Consider the following 17,830-nt stretch of genomic DNA (forward strand, 5'->3'; position numbering starts at 1 on the left):
TTTAATAAAACGTTTCAAAAACTCGCAAAATAAAGTATAAGGTAATAAAGCGAGAAATTGCTTTTAACGATTGTATACTATAAAAAAATTTTTTATTTGAATTATTGAAAGATAAATATAGTTAACAAGTGCATTTTTTACAATGTAAATGGTTTTAAAACAACTTGTATGGTTAATTTTATAAACAACAGCGAAAATGATTGTTTCAATAAACTTTTTGATGAAACCATAAATTTAATAGTAGAAAACATTGCAAAGTTATTTTTTTGTTGTTGTTATGCATTGTGTAAAAACATTTCATTAGAGAGTAAACTTTCTTTTTTGAAATGTTTTTACACAACGCTAAATGCTTTTAAATAAAGTTTTAAAATGCTATTGAGTAAATTATCAAAGAATATCAAATAAAACTTTTATTTATTTCAAAAGTATTTTTGTTTCAACGATGAATGTAATTTTTCTAAAACAATTTGTATTCCTAATTTTATAAACAATGACGACAACAATTTTTTTTTAAATAATTTGTAATCTTAAGTTATAAACAAGGATGACTATCAATGTGTTTCAATAAACTTTTTATAAAAAATGCATCAAGTTAATATCATCGAAAACATTCCAAAGTCTTTTTTTTTTGCTGTTTTGTAAACTTTCTAATTAAATGTTTCTTTACTACCCTAGCACTTCTTATAAAATTTACAAATTTTAACGATTGTTATTAATAAAAAGCATTATACATTAATTAACAAAGAATATTATTAAAAAATTATATTTTATTTAAAAGTTTGTATTTTATTACTATGTTTGAATGCAATTAAATATTATCTTTGAAAAGTCTTAATTAAGTAAATTAAAATACTTAAAATTTTATTGCTTTACAATTTGTTTAGTTTAGGCCTATAATTTGTACTAAAGTTTGCTTTTAATTAACAGATGTAAAAAACATTAGAAAAGATTAAAGTTTTAAATTTATACAACCTTAACGTAAATATAAACATAATTAAGAATAACTTTCTAATAAACTTTTAGTTTTCTTCGGGTTTGACTAGTTGAGTATTTTTGTTTGTTTTTTTTATATTTGTTTAAAGATTTCTTTCGTTTTTTATAGTTTAGCTTGTTTATAATTTTCTTTCTTTTGTCAGATTTTTTCAGCGCATTTTCAAATAACTAAAAACTCATGGTCAAGCTTTCAAAAAAAATAATAGCGAGCGTGGTCAGGAATAGAGTGCGATCGCACGCCTTACCTGTCGATATCTGATATATATATATATATATATATAAACAATTTTAAAATGTATTCTACAAAATAAGGTAATAAAAAATAGAGTGCTCAATGTTCTTAAAAGAACAGAGCAATTATAAAGCAGTTGAAAATCACTTAACAAAATTTTTTTTTGTTTTACACTGTTTCATCAATAAAGACTCATTAGAAATGCAGAAATTTCTGATGAGTCTTTATTAATGAAATGTGTTTCAGTGTAAAATGAAAAAAAATTTTAGGTGATTTTCTACTACTAGAGTGATTTTTACGTAAGCGATTGCGCTTAAGTGGCTTTTTATCATTTTTTAACTTTAAAATTATACCATGAGCAGTAAGATAAATGAAGTAATTAATTTAAAAAAAAAAGTCACATTAACTTCTGAATGACGTTTCTGTAAAAAATATTTGTTACAAAAGTTTGAATGACAATTTTGTTTGGTATAAACACTATTTAAATAATAAATTTTTTCATTAGTAAATATTTACTAATGAAAAAAACTCAAATAAAATTAAAATTTTAATTTTATTTTGTTTTTATTTTATTGTAATTTTAAGCTTGAAGCAAAGAACATAAAAACATAATTTAATTGTGATAAAAAATATGATTTAATTTAAAACTAATTAAATATATTAATTATATAATTTTATTCTGATAAAAGAAGTATATAATTTAATTTAGATTTAAAAAATATATTTAAGTTTATTAAAATTAAAGTTAATGCTTGGGTTTAACTTAACTGTCAAATCTATTTTAAAAGGTTAATAAATATTTTTCAATTTTTCAATTTTATTTGTTCTTAAAAAAAAATCAGCTTATTTTTATCGCAATTGTTTTTTCGGTTTTCCTTCCTTAACATTTTTTTTTTTTACTAAAAGTTAAATTTTAAATAAACGGCTACATTAAAAGTTTGCACAAAGCGTAAGTTAAATCACAGCGAATATTTTATAATAAATGATATATTCAGCAATTTAATTTTAATAACAAAATAATAAACTAATAAACTTTAAATAAATAAAGTAAATAAATTAATGTTATTTTTTTATTTGTTACTTAATAATTTTTTTTTAAATAAAAAATCATTTGTAGTTGCAAAGCCGCAATTAGAAATTTAAGAAATAATCATTTTAAAAACTCAAAAATTTAACATATTTTAATTCATTTATGTCAATGTCGAGAAAAGAAAGAAATTTGTTAATATCAAATATTTTTAAAAATGCAATATTAAATTTAATTATTTGATATTAAAAATAAAAGAAAATAAACATTCTTTTATAGTAATAATAAAAAAGCCTTTAACCTTTAGAGCACGGGGAGCCATGATCGTGGCTATACCGTCAGAGCACGTAGAGCCACGATCGTGGCTTTGAAAGTGTTCTTCAAAACTATGACTTTTTCTGAAAAAATACCGATGTTCATAAATTAAAAATGGTACCATTGAATAGAGCGCATTTTTTTCTATCTTTTGGTATATTGTTTGTGTATATTTCGTACTGAAGATGAGTGACAGCGAAGAAAGTTTTACAGAAGAAGAAAGTTTTACAGAAGAAAGTTGTACAAGCGAAGAATATTTAAGTAGCAGTGATGATAGTTTATTCGATGAAGGCACAATATTTTTAATTGAAAAGTTGTATACAATATTATTTAATTTAAATATATCACTAAATCTAAGCATTTGAAGTTTTTATTTTTTATGTAGACTCCGGTTCTGATGATGATGCTGGTGTTGATGAGGTTTTAGATTTGTGGTTTCCTGTTGTAGGAGATGATAATGGTCCAAATATTTTTCCTTTTACTGGTGTACCAGGACCCAAACATACTATTTCACCAGAGTCAAAGCCCATTGACTATGTTGACTTATTTTTCACAACAGAATTTATCGAAAATTTAGTGACTTATACAAACCAGTATGCTGATGCATGGATACAAAATAACCAACAGCATTTAAGATCCCATCCATTGTCGATAGGTCATGTATGGATAAAGCAAGGAAAAACAAATCTTTCAGAAAAAAAGGCATTCCTCGGTGTTGTTATTAATATGGGTCTCATCAAGAAAGCTAGTATTAAACTATATTGGGATATTATATCCTTGTTCTTCCACTTCCTGGTTTGTTACTCACTTCAATCGTGACCGTTTTCAACTTTTATTATGTTTATTCACTTTACTGATATCTCTATCCTTAATCAACAACAACTAAATAAGACTTATAAAGTTCAGTATTAAATTGAACATTTTAACAAAAAATTTCTGTATTTTCATATTCCTCAAAAAGATATTTCTATAGATGAGAGATATTTCTATACATGATTGGTAACAAGGGAAAGACACCATATCTCCGCCAATATATGCCAAACAAGCGTCATTCTCGGTTTGGAATAAAATTATGGCGTGTTTCAGACAGCACCAATGGTTATTTGTCTCTGTTTAAAATTTACAAAGGAGGAAAAGATCCAGATGAAGCAGCTGTTGCCCATGGTATGACTTACAGCTTGGTTTTTTGTCTTTTGCGTCAAACCAACCTCCTCCATCAAGGTTATCACTTAGGTATAGATAACTATTATACTTCTCCACAACTGCTATTGGATCCATATCTACATCAAACCACTGCAACAGGCACAGTGAGAGTAAACAGAAAAGGTCTGCCAGAAATCTGCCTTAAAACAAAATTAAAAAATAAAGAAGTTTGCGAATATAGGAAAGGTCCTTTGTTATGTGTTGCATACCAGGATGGTAAAAAAAAACCTGTATTACTGTCTACTGTTGCCAAAGCAGGTTTTACTGAATTGCGTAACAGAAGAGGTAATTTAGTTATGAAGCCAAATGTTGTTGCCCTTTATAATCGAACCATGGGAGGGGTAGATTTGGGAGATGCACAGCTCTACGTGTACCTGTCAGTGCGTAAGACAATAAAGTGGACTCCAAAAGTTGTCTTTTCTTTATTTGGCACGGCTATTTTAAACAGCTACCTATTGTATAAGCTTAACACTAATGAACGTAAGCCCATGTCTAGAATAAGTTTTATGATAGCAATTGTGGAAAGTTTAGCTGGAGGGTATCAACCAGTAAAAATAGTAACGAAAAGACGAACATTTAGGGAGATTGAAGTGGCTAGAAGCATATTTGTACCATATCCACTTCCTCAACACACAGTGATTAACAATCCTTTATATGGTCATAACCTTGTCAAAATTGGTTCAGGAAAAAAAGTTAAATGTGTCGCTGGGCACCAAACCTGTGTCCACACCAGTTGGCAGTGTCAGTCATGTTGTGTTGGACTGTGCCTTGGATGCTTTTCTAATTATCATACAACAGTTTTAAATTAAATACATTGCATTTCTTAAATTCTTTTAAAAACTACAAAAAATAAACTAAAACTCAAAATAGTTGTTTTTTGATTTTTTTTTCTTTTTTAGTTTAATTTCACCGTACAGCGTTTAAATTTTATCACACGCTCAAAGGGTTAAATAACATTTAACTCGTTTTGCGGTAATTTAAAAAAGTTAATGTCTTTAAAAAAAAAAAAAAAAAAGAATTCTATGGCGTCAAATATCGCGTTAAGCTAATGCATTAAGCATTTTTTATTTAAAACATATATATATATATACACACACATATATATATATGTTTATATATATATATATATATATATATATATATATATATATACACACACACACATATACTATACTCAATCCATATGTAAGGGTACAATTTCCTAATATCTATTTTGCGCTCTTAATGTAAAAATGTACTCATTAATTTTTCAAAACAAGAAGAAACAAACAAAGAATAATGAATGAAAAGATTGCTGCCCCATGCTAAACCCTCAGTTGATGTAGCAGCACTCCTTTGCGGCAGCAGGCTATAAGATAGTCAATGTATGGATTGAAACTGTTGCTTATTTCAGTAAGGCATAAGCAATGTGTATCTAATGCTGCATTCATATATGAATATATACACACAGTGTATATGGTGTGTTTATTTCAACCAGTCCTACCACTTATTAAATTTTGCAATGCAAAGTTTGCATTTTGATAACATTAAATAATCACACATTGTGTGGGTAATTGCATAGTTATCAACCACTAGAAAAACATCTTAAATGCTCTATATTAGTTAAAAACTTAATTATTATTCAATCATTATTTATGGATATGGCTGGGTATGGCTCGCAACATTACAAGTTAAACATGCATAAGTACAACTTTTATTAGAAGACAGCAAGTCTGAACAAATGGTTATTGCACAATTAAAGATACCTAAGGCAACTATTCATTCTGTACCATTCTAGGCATCAAGTAGTGTTTCTATTACCCAGCAGAAAAAATATACCTGGGTAATTAGTAATAATAAATTTATATGGGTATTACCCAGGTATTACCCAGATATCAATTACTTTTCTGCAATATTAGCAACCAAGATGAGGGCATGAATTTATTCATTTCAGAAAAAAAAAAAAAAGTTATTTACAAAATATAATAAAGTTGTTTCATAACTTTTATCTTTAAACTTTTCTTCTCTATTAAGTTTTTTTTGTACATATATAAAGGTTTTTAAAGTTTGTAAAAATGTTTCTCAAATTTTACAAAAACATATAAGAATTATGAATACTTTTGTACGATTTTTTTAAGTGACTACGTTTATAATGATAGCAAACCCTTTCTTATGTTTTTCTTTAGATATTTTTAACTTTACCCAGCAAATATTTTATAGCAGAATTATATAGTGGACCTGTATACAGACATTTTGAGCGGTCCACTGGAGTTTTGCTCACCAATTTCTTAGTAGACCATTGTCACTTGTCACAACTGGATAGATGACTAGCCACTATATAACATTTTGGAAAGTTATCGACTGGTCACTTAAAGCGGATGTCACTAATGGTCCACTAAGTAAAAGATAATCAAAACTCCAATAAACTGCTCAAAATGCCTATATAGGTCCGCTACAAAATGTGTGCTGGGTAATAATTTTTTGACAAGTTTCTAGCAATTTTGCTTTGTTTTTGGTTAAAGTTTTATTTAGACTTTTTTCACTGAGTATAAATCTAGGTCTTTTTTTACTAAAGGCTACTTAAATAAAGCTTTAAGTTTGGGGGCATAAATACCTTAAAGGGGGCATAAATACCATAAAGTACCTACACAGTAAAACTACTGGTTTAGGATTCCTTCCCTCCCTTGTATGCAAATTTATGCTTTAAACCTTCCTCCCCCCCCCCTCCCTTTATTTGAAATAATATAACTATTTTGATCATGAGACCAGTCCCATACTCCAAATTCTTTTATATTCTTATTAAGGTTATGAAATTATTCTTTGAATCTTTCAAACAGCTGAACTCTTAGTGATTTGTTTGGACCACCAATAGCTTTGGATTTTACTTTTATAAAGAACTCTAGAATATGATGTCTGATTCCAAGTCAGAGTAGAGAACTACCAATTTACTTTGACCAAGTTTCTTTAATTAATTTAGCTTCCTCAATTGGTTTAGCTGATCTTGCTTTATGAACTGATGTTTTAGAAAGTGTAATATTTAAAGTTGCTTCATCTACTGTTAAATCTTTCTTAAAATAAGTAGCTGTTGCCTTTCACTTATACCAGATCCATTGGCAACTGTATACATTTTTTTTAAGAGTTTTTTTTTTCGAAATTTTCTGTGTTATCGCAGATTTGCAATGATGGTTTTTTTTCTCTTTCACTGAAATCTCAGTGAAAGAGAAAAAAAACTTTTTTTAAATTTCAGTGAAATCATTTGATTTATATCTTGTTCATCTTCTGTAACATGTAACATCTGAATAAAATTAGGTGCCCTTGTTGACTTAATTATCAGCAGTAATGGTTGAGTAAAGTTCAAGTATTATGAGTTACTGTTTCTTAATATGAAATAATTATTTTTCTTGTCTATCGTAATGCTGTAGTTTAATGTAACGTTGTTGCTCTTTTTCAGTAAGGATTTCATCTACTCCAGCCATTTAGCCCACTTAAGTAAACTATCCTTGGCTTTTTGTAAATTCCCAGTTAATAAGCCACTTATTGTAACCAGAGTGTTTCAGCAATGAGAATATTAAACAGATATATTAAACAAACTGTCCAATTTTAATGTAAAAGATGTAGTTTTTTGCTTTACTTTTCTTTCTTGTTTTCTATTTTCAGGAACTTATTCCAGTGTCTTATATTCTGTTACTAAATGGATAATCAAATCAACGCAGTCCTTCCTGCTAGACTTTGTTGGAATACAAGCAACCAAAATTTTTTAATGATGCCACTAATTTGATGGTTTTCAATTAGCCTTGCTTCTTTTCTAGGATCCTTTTCTCTCTCAAAAAGATATTTTTGCAATACAGCTCCACTCAATGGTAGCTTTCCTACTTTAAAATTTTCTAAGGAAAAACTGACAATCCAATGATTTAAACAAATAAAACATCTTCTTTTTTTAACAATAGCTGGAATATGTATTGGATCTAATAAACGTTTTTTTTCCTGATCTGAGTATTGTCTTTTCTGCTTCAATAGATTTATTATTTCCCAGACTTTTACTAGGTCTACCAACCTTCTATGGTATAGGAGCCATTGCTGTTATTTAATATAGAACTGAAGGTTGTGATACAAACACTGTTAGTAGCTATACATTCAAATATAAACTTAGTAACATTAAAAGGATATAGAATAAGATTCATTGAAACTTTATTTTAAATTAAACTATAGCAACTTATACTTATTAACATTGCAGCATTTTTATAATCTTTTCACTTAACCAGAACTTTTCATCAAGTAACTTGTAAAAAATTTGATTATTTGTTATGTCATTGATATATTCGCGTAGTGTTGTGTATGTAATAACTCTCTTCTTTTGAGGTGCGGATAATTATGTTGGGGGTTTAAGAACATTATTTGTTCAAGTACTCCCCAGGACTTGAACAAATAATGTTCTTACTAGCAGAAAGCAACCCGTAGTGCGGATTATGGTCAGTCTGTTACATAATTAGCAATTATAGTGGGTGTGCCAACTTTTTGTTTGATTTCTCTGACCTTATACACGATCCTCAAGCTGTTTTCACAATTTAATTTAAAGTTACAAAACCTAAACTTCAGAAATAATTGACCTAAACCCTTTTACAAAAGCGCATTTAAATTAAAAGCATGAAGAGGTTATAAAATAATTAAATAATTAACATCTTACATTATTGAATTATCCACAACTGACTTAGGTCATATTAGTTTTGAGTTTGCTCGACATTCCGAAAGTTCAACACAATAAGTTTTTAGCCTTAAGGCAATTAAGGTGGTTTATTTTTGGCCTTAAGGCAAGGCCGAGGCCAAGACCAAGAACTAACAACTCTGGCTACAACATAACAATAGTTCACATTGTTAAATACTGTAACTCATTGTAAAGACTAAAAGTAGAAAATAAAATTCAACAAAAACATTTGCTATAAAGTGTCATCTTTTTTGTACTAAAAAGGGGAAAACTTAAATTTAATGGTTCAGTAAACTAAAGATTGGCGGTTTTTAAACCAATCTTGTGCAGACCTGACCTTTAATGAACTACTAAAATTAAACAGTTTACTCTCCACTTTTTAGTACAAAAACGATTAATTTTTTAGCAAATGTTTTTGCTAAAAAATTTTTAAAAATATTTTTGACTCAGGAGAATTAAAGTTTTAAAAATAATGACTTTCTTAAATGCAATTTCACAATATTAAATGCAATGGCATAAAAGTATAAATTAAATGCAATGGCACGAAAGTATAAAAATTAAAATGTTTGAAAAGTATTGGAGCTAAAATAATTTATGCTATGCAACATCTGTGGTGTTTTAAAACAAATCTCTTGTGGGATAAGTACAAGTAGTTGTAAATTAATTATAAAATTTTGTAGAATTATTTCTTAATAATTAACAATTAGATATAAAGAACTTATATTATGGCAAAAAAAATAATTGTAGACTTAAGTTGTGCAAAATATATTATATTTAAAATAAAATAGCTGGAAAATATGAAATTGAACTTGTGCAATAAATTCTACAGGCTAACACGCAGAATAACAGTCAGTTGTTGTTTTTTTGTCAAAATTTTTATTTTTCTTTGTTAAATTTTTATCTTAGTAATAGTTCTTTAATGAACTTTATAAATACAAAAACACTTTAATGCTTGAAAATTAATGAGCTTGTATTTCTACTAATTTTTATAAAATATTAAAAAATTTTAATGGAATACTTAGTACTATGAAATGCTACTATAACAATTACTTGTGTTAGATAAACAACATAAACCTAAAATAAATTTGCAAACACGCACTTGATATTTTTAAACTTATTTAAAAATAATTCATTTATTGCAATGACTTCGCAAAAATCGATAAAAACTGCGACAAAAATAAATAAAAAGATTGAATGGGAAAAATAATAATAACAAATGTTTTTAGTTACACTTTATAATTTTAAATAATGATAGAATAAGAACATCAAACTTTCAACTTAACAACTTTAAATAAGAAAAATGATTGTACATTTGCCCATTAAAATCTCTTTAAAAAATGCGGATGTTAGTTAGTTAATAATAATATTATTAACTCTTATGTGCAACTATTTAAATTGCACACTAGAGCTAATAATACTATTATTAAATAAATATATAATATAAATAGTTAATAAATATAAATATAAATAGAATACTTAAATATGAGAAAACTTAATACTAAGAAGACACTACTATAAAAATTACTGTTACATGAAACAAATTTTACTAATTATATTTATTTTTTTAATGGAAAAACGTTTTGCCAATCATAAGCAATCCTTTAAAAATAAAAAGTTTTCAAAAGACACCATGCTGTCAAAATACATATGGGAATTAAAAGATGAAAATATTAATGACTTTATACTGAAACGGTCCATCGTTTAAACAGCAACTGCATTTAACACTATTTCCATAAATATGCATACTATCCCTACACAAAAAATTTGATATAATTACACATGCGAACCAAAGAAGTTTATTAAACAAAAAACCAGTATTGATTTTTAAATGCAGGCATGAAAATAAGTTTCTTCTTAAAAACTATAAAAATAAGTGAGCTCAAATAATAATTACATTAAAAAAATTTTTGTTAAGTGATTTTCTACTACTTTATAATTGCTCCGTTCATTTAAGAACGTTGCGCACTCTATTTTGTAGAATGCATTTTAAAATTGTTTATATTTATATATATATATATATATATATATATATATATATATATATATATATATATATATATATATATATATATATATATATATGAAATTGTTTTCATGGATTTAACTCTATTTGCTTAAGTTATATTTATTTTTATGATAACCTGATATATTGATAACCTCATTATCAAGTAAATGTAAAAATTTATATATATACACAGACATTGTATTTATGCTTTACAGTCAAAACTCATCAGAAATTTGATAAATATTAGGAGTTAACTCATTTAAAAGTCTAAGAAGTTTTTTATATTTTGTTAAATTTATAATTTTTTTATAAATCTTATTTTAGTTTGTTTTGTTCAAAAAAGCATAAAAATATCAAAAACTGTTCAGGGGAGAGAGAAAAAGTGAAATATGTTGCTCGCTCTGATTTTAATGACATGCACCTACTTAATGGTCTGTATGTTTTTCTATTAATATTTTTTGCTAATAATATGAGTCTTTTTGTTGCCTGTTGCAAGCTTATGATTAAATAAATTTTTATTCCTTTGAAGAATAGTCTAAATATTTATATAGCTTTTACTAATGACAGTAATTTTGTTTGTTTGTTTTTTACCACGGGTCACACTCCACTGACCTCTTCAGTAAATAATTGTTTCTGTTCAAAGACTTAAGGTTTTTGGAAGATGTAAAGCGTTTAGTAGACAATGCACATCGAGATTCCAAGTCGAAACCAAACCGCAGAATATCTAAAAAGGTAATTGCTGAAAGTATAATTAACATGTTAAAAGGTACTCTTGAGTCTTTAATACAAGGGGAGTGGGAATAAAAAATGGGGTGGGAATTTTATTCTCTATCTAATAAACAAGAGGGGGGGAAGGGGGACGGAGGGGTTTAATAAAAGGATGGGGTGAGGATTCTTTTTTTTCATCTTTAATCAAATATTAAAACTGAATAAAAGAATTCTATTATCTCAGAAGCTATTGAACACAAAAGAGCAAAAAACGCAATGCCTAAAGCAATTTTTTCTTCTAAGCTATATTTATCTCAGTCAGTTTGTGAAAACTTCCAAACATTTTTTATAAAAAATCTTAATTTATAAATCCAAACTAATATTTTTAACAAAACACTCTTAAAACTATTTAACTCTAGTGTTGCTTGCTGTCAAATTTGCATTGTCTAATCTTTTATAATAATTTCAATAGTATTTAATATGCTAATATATGCTTTATACTCGTGTGAGAACAAAACCAAAAGCTCATTTTCGATAAATCGAGATTTACTAAGTTAACAATTTTTAAAGCCTATTTGCACTGAAAGTTTTTGTTTTTATCGATGACTGAAATAATTATTTTCTAATTTTTAATGGCAATTTTCACAAAAAATTTCAAAACTAAAAAAAAAATTTTTTAATTTTGAAATTTTTTGTTGATAACAAGTAAATATGTAAAAATGAGGGAGTCGGGGTAGGGTTTTAATAAGATTAGGGTAGGTGGAAAAATTTTCAAAAATTAATAAACATCCCCCCTTCCCTTGTAGTAAGGACTCAAGAGTATTCATAGATTGTTGAAAAATATTTATAGAATGTAGAAATAAAAATTACCTCCTGAGTAATTTTTAAAACTTTTTGTCTGATTTGTATCATATTAAAATATAATTATAATGCTTTATTAATATTTTGATAAAAAAAATAATTTAAAAGTTGTTTTACTAACACAAAAGTAATATTGCTTTGTTTTTTGCAGCTGCATTTATTACAAAAAGCTGTTAAAAATAGAGATTGTAAATTATTTCGCATGGCAAAAGGGATGCAACGATGGAAAGAGAATAAGACTTTTTATAATGTCAAGTAAGTTTATCTAATAGTTATCTAAATAGTTTTTTTGATTTTTAAATTAATTAAATGTAAATTTTTTCAGAGCAGCCACTGAAATTTCTCAGTTGAAGTTATTGTTGAGATGCTATATAATCATAATAATTTTAAAAGCTTTAATTTTAAAAAATTATTATTAATTTTTTAATTTTTTTATTTTATAATTATTTTATAAGGTTACCAGATTAGATAAGTTTGTTAGTCCTAATCTAAATGTATGCAAGGACTTTATTTATAGCTATTAAATACTTTTTAATTTAGTATTTTATAAGCAAATCTTTGAGCAGTTTGAGGAGATAGTTAAAGCATTTTTTTTTAGATATTTTCTTTGTAAAATACTGCATAGACTTGAATTTTGATTGATTTTGACAGAAACTATTAACGATTAAATGTTCTAAAAATTAGAATAAAAAAAAAAGGTCTTTAAGGATCAAAATAATGAGATTAAGAATGTTGAGATGCAAGAAGAATGATGCAAGAGTTTTTCGTATAAAAGGCTATTATAATTTTCCTCCTATCAGAAACAATTTAACAAACAGAACAAACAGCAACAATAGATAAATTTATTTTGTATTTAAATAAGTAATTAAAGTTTAAAATTAGCCCAAGTATAGAAAGTAAAAGAACTTATTTTCTATACTTGGGCTAAGGAAGGTTTGATGATGCAAAGCATCACAAAAATAAGGCCAAGTTCTTATTCAATTAAATTCTTATTCATTAGCACGAATAAGAATTGCTTATAATTAATATTTATTATTAGCCTGAATACTTCTGATTAGTAGTCGAGGAAAAATGATATGGTTGTTCAAAATAAATAGGCTGTTCTGTATTAAATTAAACCGAATCAAGGGAATTATTTTTAGTCAAATGAAGCATTTGATTAGATAAAGTATCAAATGCTTAAACAGACATGATTACAATTAATTAGACCAAGACATGTCAAACAATCTTCTATAATATATAAAGTGTATGTAATATATAAAAAGTGGTAATTGGTATTAAGTGAGGAGGTATTAGGTATTAAGTTAAGAGGTGAGAAGGTGGAGAAACAATAGAGAAACTATATAGGCTTAAGTATTGAATAAGATTTGAATAAGTTAAATATTATATAACCAACATTTATGAATTTATGAACGAAAATAATAATAGTTATGTTGATTGGATAATACTTTTATTATTAGCAGGAATTATCTTTTTCAGGACATATCCGGAATTCCGGAGATTTTTTTCGACTTTTAGTTTTTCCGGATATCCAAAAAGTCTTCCATAAATACAATTTTAAATAAATATTTTTGCAATATATATGTTTTTAAACCTTTTAAGTAATTACTCATAAAAAAAAAGGAAAAGTTTCACACACAAAAAAAAAAAAGGAAGCCATTACTTTAAAGTTAAATTAAGACAAATATGAATGAAATAAATTCCGGATTATTTTGGATTTATTTTTTTTTTAAATGTTTTCCGGATTTTTCAAGTAAGACCTAGATAATCTCTGTATTAGAGAATAATTGTAATTACCTAGTGGTAATTGTTGGATAAAGTTAATGCATGAGGTTTTTTTACCAGTTGTTAATCTAACGGAACAGTAAAGATTTAGGATACATTTAAAGGAATAGTAACCAAGCGTGTAACATTTAGACACACTGCCCGGATTCAAGTAAATTCCACAAACTGTAACTGTATTAACTTTGTTGTTTACTTATGAGCCATTTATGCTTGAGGAAAATATATTTGTTTACTGAATCAACTCATTGTAGTAATACAGCCAATTCTCACACCTCTCTCAATAACAGGGCCTCTGATTCCGATGACTCATTAGAGCTGTCTGATACCAATCTATTCAAACAAGATAACAGCCTCTCCCCAACAAAAGGTACAAAATGTCTTCGGCATAAATCATGTATCGCTTAGCAACAAAACCTATTTTGGAGTCGCAGCCTAAACCATTTAAAGGTATGGAGACAAAAGATATTATTGACTGACTGACCGAAAGATGGAATTATTTAGCCTAACGAAAGATACTGATTGTACCTCCTACAGTATCGGACAAAACATGGTGGACAAACTCAAATTTAGCACAAAAGTTGATCAAAAACTAAAAAAAACTAGTAAAACAATTGTACATATTAATTTTTAAATAGTTTATTATGTTCTTAACAAAATTTAAAACGTTTGAATCATACTAAAAATCACAAAAAAAATTCATAACACATTTTTCTCAACAAACTACATTTTTCATTGGACAAAACAAGGTGGACAAATCAAAATGATGCTTTTTTTATAAGATTTAATTGTCTTTATTCAATTTACTAATAATTTGGTGTATATTGCATCTTAAAATGGCTTACGACAAATTAGGAAGTGTGTTCTACGTGAAAATATTATAAAAGATTTTAAAAGTGGAAAATGTCAAGCTGAAATTTGTAGAAAATATAATATAGCTAAATTGACTGTGAGCAAAACTGTCAAATCATTTGGATCTCATGACTGCTATAAAACAAACCATCGGGGCGGATGATCAAGAAAAACATCAGAAAGACTAGATCGAATAATTGTTAAAAAGCTTAAAAAAGATCCATTTTTATCATCCACAAAATTAACCAAATAACTTGAACTACAAATCTCTAATCGCACTGTGCGACGAAGAGCTAATGAAGCAAAGTTGTTTTCTCGAATGCCCGACAAGAAACCACTAACTTCTTTTAAAAATAGAAAGCTAAAACTTGCGTTTGCCAATGCATACCAAAATTGGACTGTAGACCAGTGGAAAAACATACTTTTTAGTGATGAATCAAAATATAACCTTTTTGGAAGCGACGGCAAGAAGTGAGTCTGGAGACCAAAGAACACCAGATTCAATACTAAATATACCAATAAGAGTGTTAAGCATGGAATGTCTGCTATGGTTTGGGGATGTTTCTCAGCACTAAGAACTATTTCTATTCACAAAATTAATGGGATTATGAACCGTTTTGTTTACAAAGATATAATGGAAGATGTAATGTTACCACATGCTGAATAGGAGATGCCTCTAAAATGTTTTTTTTTAACAGGACAATGATCCAAGCATACGTCAAAAATTATAAAACAATGGTTCAAGGACAAGAATATCACCATAATGGAGTGGCCTGCACAAAGCCCTGACTTGAATCCCATCTAAAAATTTTAGGAAATAATTGACAATAAGATTGAGTGTGCAAATGTGAAGACCACTGAGGAATTATTTGAACAAATCAAGAAGGCCTGGCAAGAGATTGATATGAGAATTGTTGACTCATTAATTGAGTCTATGCCTAAATGAATGAAAGCAGTAATTAAAAGTAAAGGAGGTCCTACCAAATATTAAGTTAATTTTTGAAGTTTTTCGAAAAATAATAAGTTATTTTTTGAATTTTCAGTCGATTTTTTAAATGTCCACCTTGTTTTGTCCAAAGAAAAATGTAGTTTGTTAAGGAAAATGTGTTATAATACTTTTTTAGTGATTTTTAGTATGATTCAAAAGTTTTAAATTTTGTTAACAACATAATAAACTACATAAAAAATAATATGTTCAATTATTTTACTAGTTTTTTTTTAGTTTTTGATCAACTTATGTTCTAAATTTGAGTTTGTCCACCATGTTTTGTCAGATACTGTATATTAACACTTTAGATAAGCTGAGTCAACAGCTTAGTATAGATGGAGAAACTATGCTAAATTTGTTTATCAAAGGTTTGAAACCTAAATTACGCAATGCATTTAAATTTAAACAACCTGTTTAAATTTAAATGCATTGCGTCAACTGTTTCAACTCTTTAATATAATGGTCATAATTTTCCTGCCATTCCAGTCAAACCGATTAACTAATTGTTTTGACATCTAAATCACTTCAGCTGCTAAAATTATTAGTCAACTGTACTATACTATCTATACTACATCAGATACAACTAAAAGTCCTACAATAAGTATAACTAAAAGATACTACAATAAGTCACCTGTCAACTATTAAGCTGCAGTAGTGTTTGTTAAGCTACAAGACACAAAACTGCTGTCTCCCGACTCGAAGCCAAGCTTGATGCACTTTTGAACCCCTCCAGACAATCTATGGTAGCAGCTGCCTGACTAACAAATTGAAAAATAAATCCTTATGTAGAATTGATAACAGCTCCACCCGAGTTACACTTTTATGACCAATAGTAAGCAACCTTCGCATAAGTGGCACCCAAGTCATATGTAATATGACTTCTCTGTCACTTATTACAACAAATTTGCAATTACGTCAATTCTCCTTAATACACAAATTAATGAACTTGAAAACAAGAAGGTGGCTGTCATGAAACTTTGTTGAAAAATAATTCACTTATCTACCTACTCAAGAATGACAAGTCCGATAGTAAAACACGACAACAAGTGAATCTGACGTGGCAATCCGATAAGCATCTTAAACCAGATAAAGCTGTACTGTCTCAGCCACTGCCCAACAACTATAAGTAGAATACTCCAACCTAACTTGTATACTACAGATACACCACTTTTACAAAAAGTAAGACTGCTGTAGAGCTCATAATGACAGTATATCATTATGAGCTCTAAAATAAAGTTGATAAATTTATTAGATGCAAAGACTAATGCTGCCATGTTGGATCCAGAATAACGTCTCCAACCATTGACCTTACTAAAGAATAACAAAGATGTTTTTGGTCAAGGTTACAACAAAATTGAACATACTGATGTAGTGCACCACTATATTGACACTGATGATGCTCTGCCAATTAAACAAAGAGCTTACCATCTTAAAAAATCTCAATGGACATTGGTCAAGCATATTGAGGAGATACTAACAAATCATGTCATTGAACCAATTTGAACTTTCAGAGTATATATTGATTACCGTAAGCTAAATAACGTTAAAAAAGGATACTTAACCACTATCTTTAATTGATGAAAGCCTTGACATGTTTACATGGTGCAAAATATTTTTCTTCATTGGATCTGTTAAGTCGATATTATCAGGTGCAATTTGATAACGAATCTCAAGAGAAAACTGCGTTTATTTCTCACAACAAAATTATATAAATTTAAAGTCCTTTGGTTTCTCAAAATAATGCACTTTCAATATTTCTGCGAATGATAAACTACATACTTTATGACCTTCCAACAAAAACTGCATGCTCTACTTAGACGGTATCTTAATAACGTATAAAGAAAAATGTATAAAGAACACCTTAATCATAAACAAATGATAATCAAAGCTATAAGACAAGCTGGATTAAAATTAAATATATTGAAGTGTACCTTCTGCACAAATAAAGTAAAATTTTTGGGACATTATGTTAACTTGGATGGTGTTAAACCAGGATCCAGAAATTATTAAAAAATCATCAAAGGATTTGCAAACATTGTTTTGGCATTAAATAGTTTATTTAAATTATTGCAAATTGAGCAACAGAATAGTTTCAAATAACTCAAACAATGTCTTACGGCATCACCTATTTCAGCTTTCTTGGAGTATGGGAAACCTTTCATTGTATATTCAGATGCAAGTGG

General features: G+C 27.7%; 1 protein-coding gene across 2 annotated transcripts in view; it reads left to right on the top strand.

Moving 5' to 3' along the window:
• Positions 1-17,830, top strand: part of LOC100205449 (box C/D snoRNA protein 1) — a 53,485-nt gene that overhangs the window by 13,922 nt on the left and 21,733 nt on the right. For both annotated transcript variants that reach the window (XM_065809873.1, XM_065809874.1), the window contains exons 3-5: positions 10,781-10,887; positions 11,100-11,188; positions 12,177-12,280. In XM_065809873.1, coding sequence (XP_065665945.1) covers positions 10,781-10,887; positions 11,100-11,188; positions 12,177-12,280 — 300 coding nt within the window. The remainder of the gene's footprint in view (positions 1-10,780; positions 10,888-11,099; positions 11,189-12,176; positions 12,281-17,830) is intronic.

Source organism: Hydra vulgaris, chromosome 11 (genome assembly GCF_038396675.1).
Source record: "Hydra vulgaris chromosome 11, alternate assembly HydraT2T_AEP".
NCBI lineage: Eukaryota > Metazoa > Cnidaria > Hydrozoa > Anthoathecata > Hydridae > Hydra > Hydra vulgaris.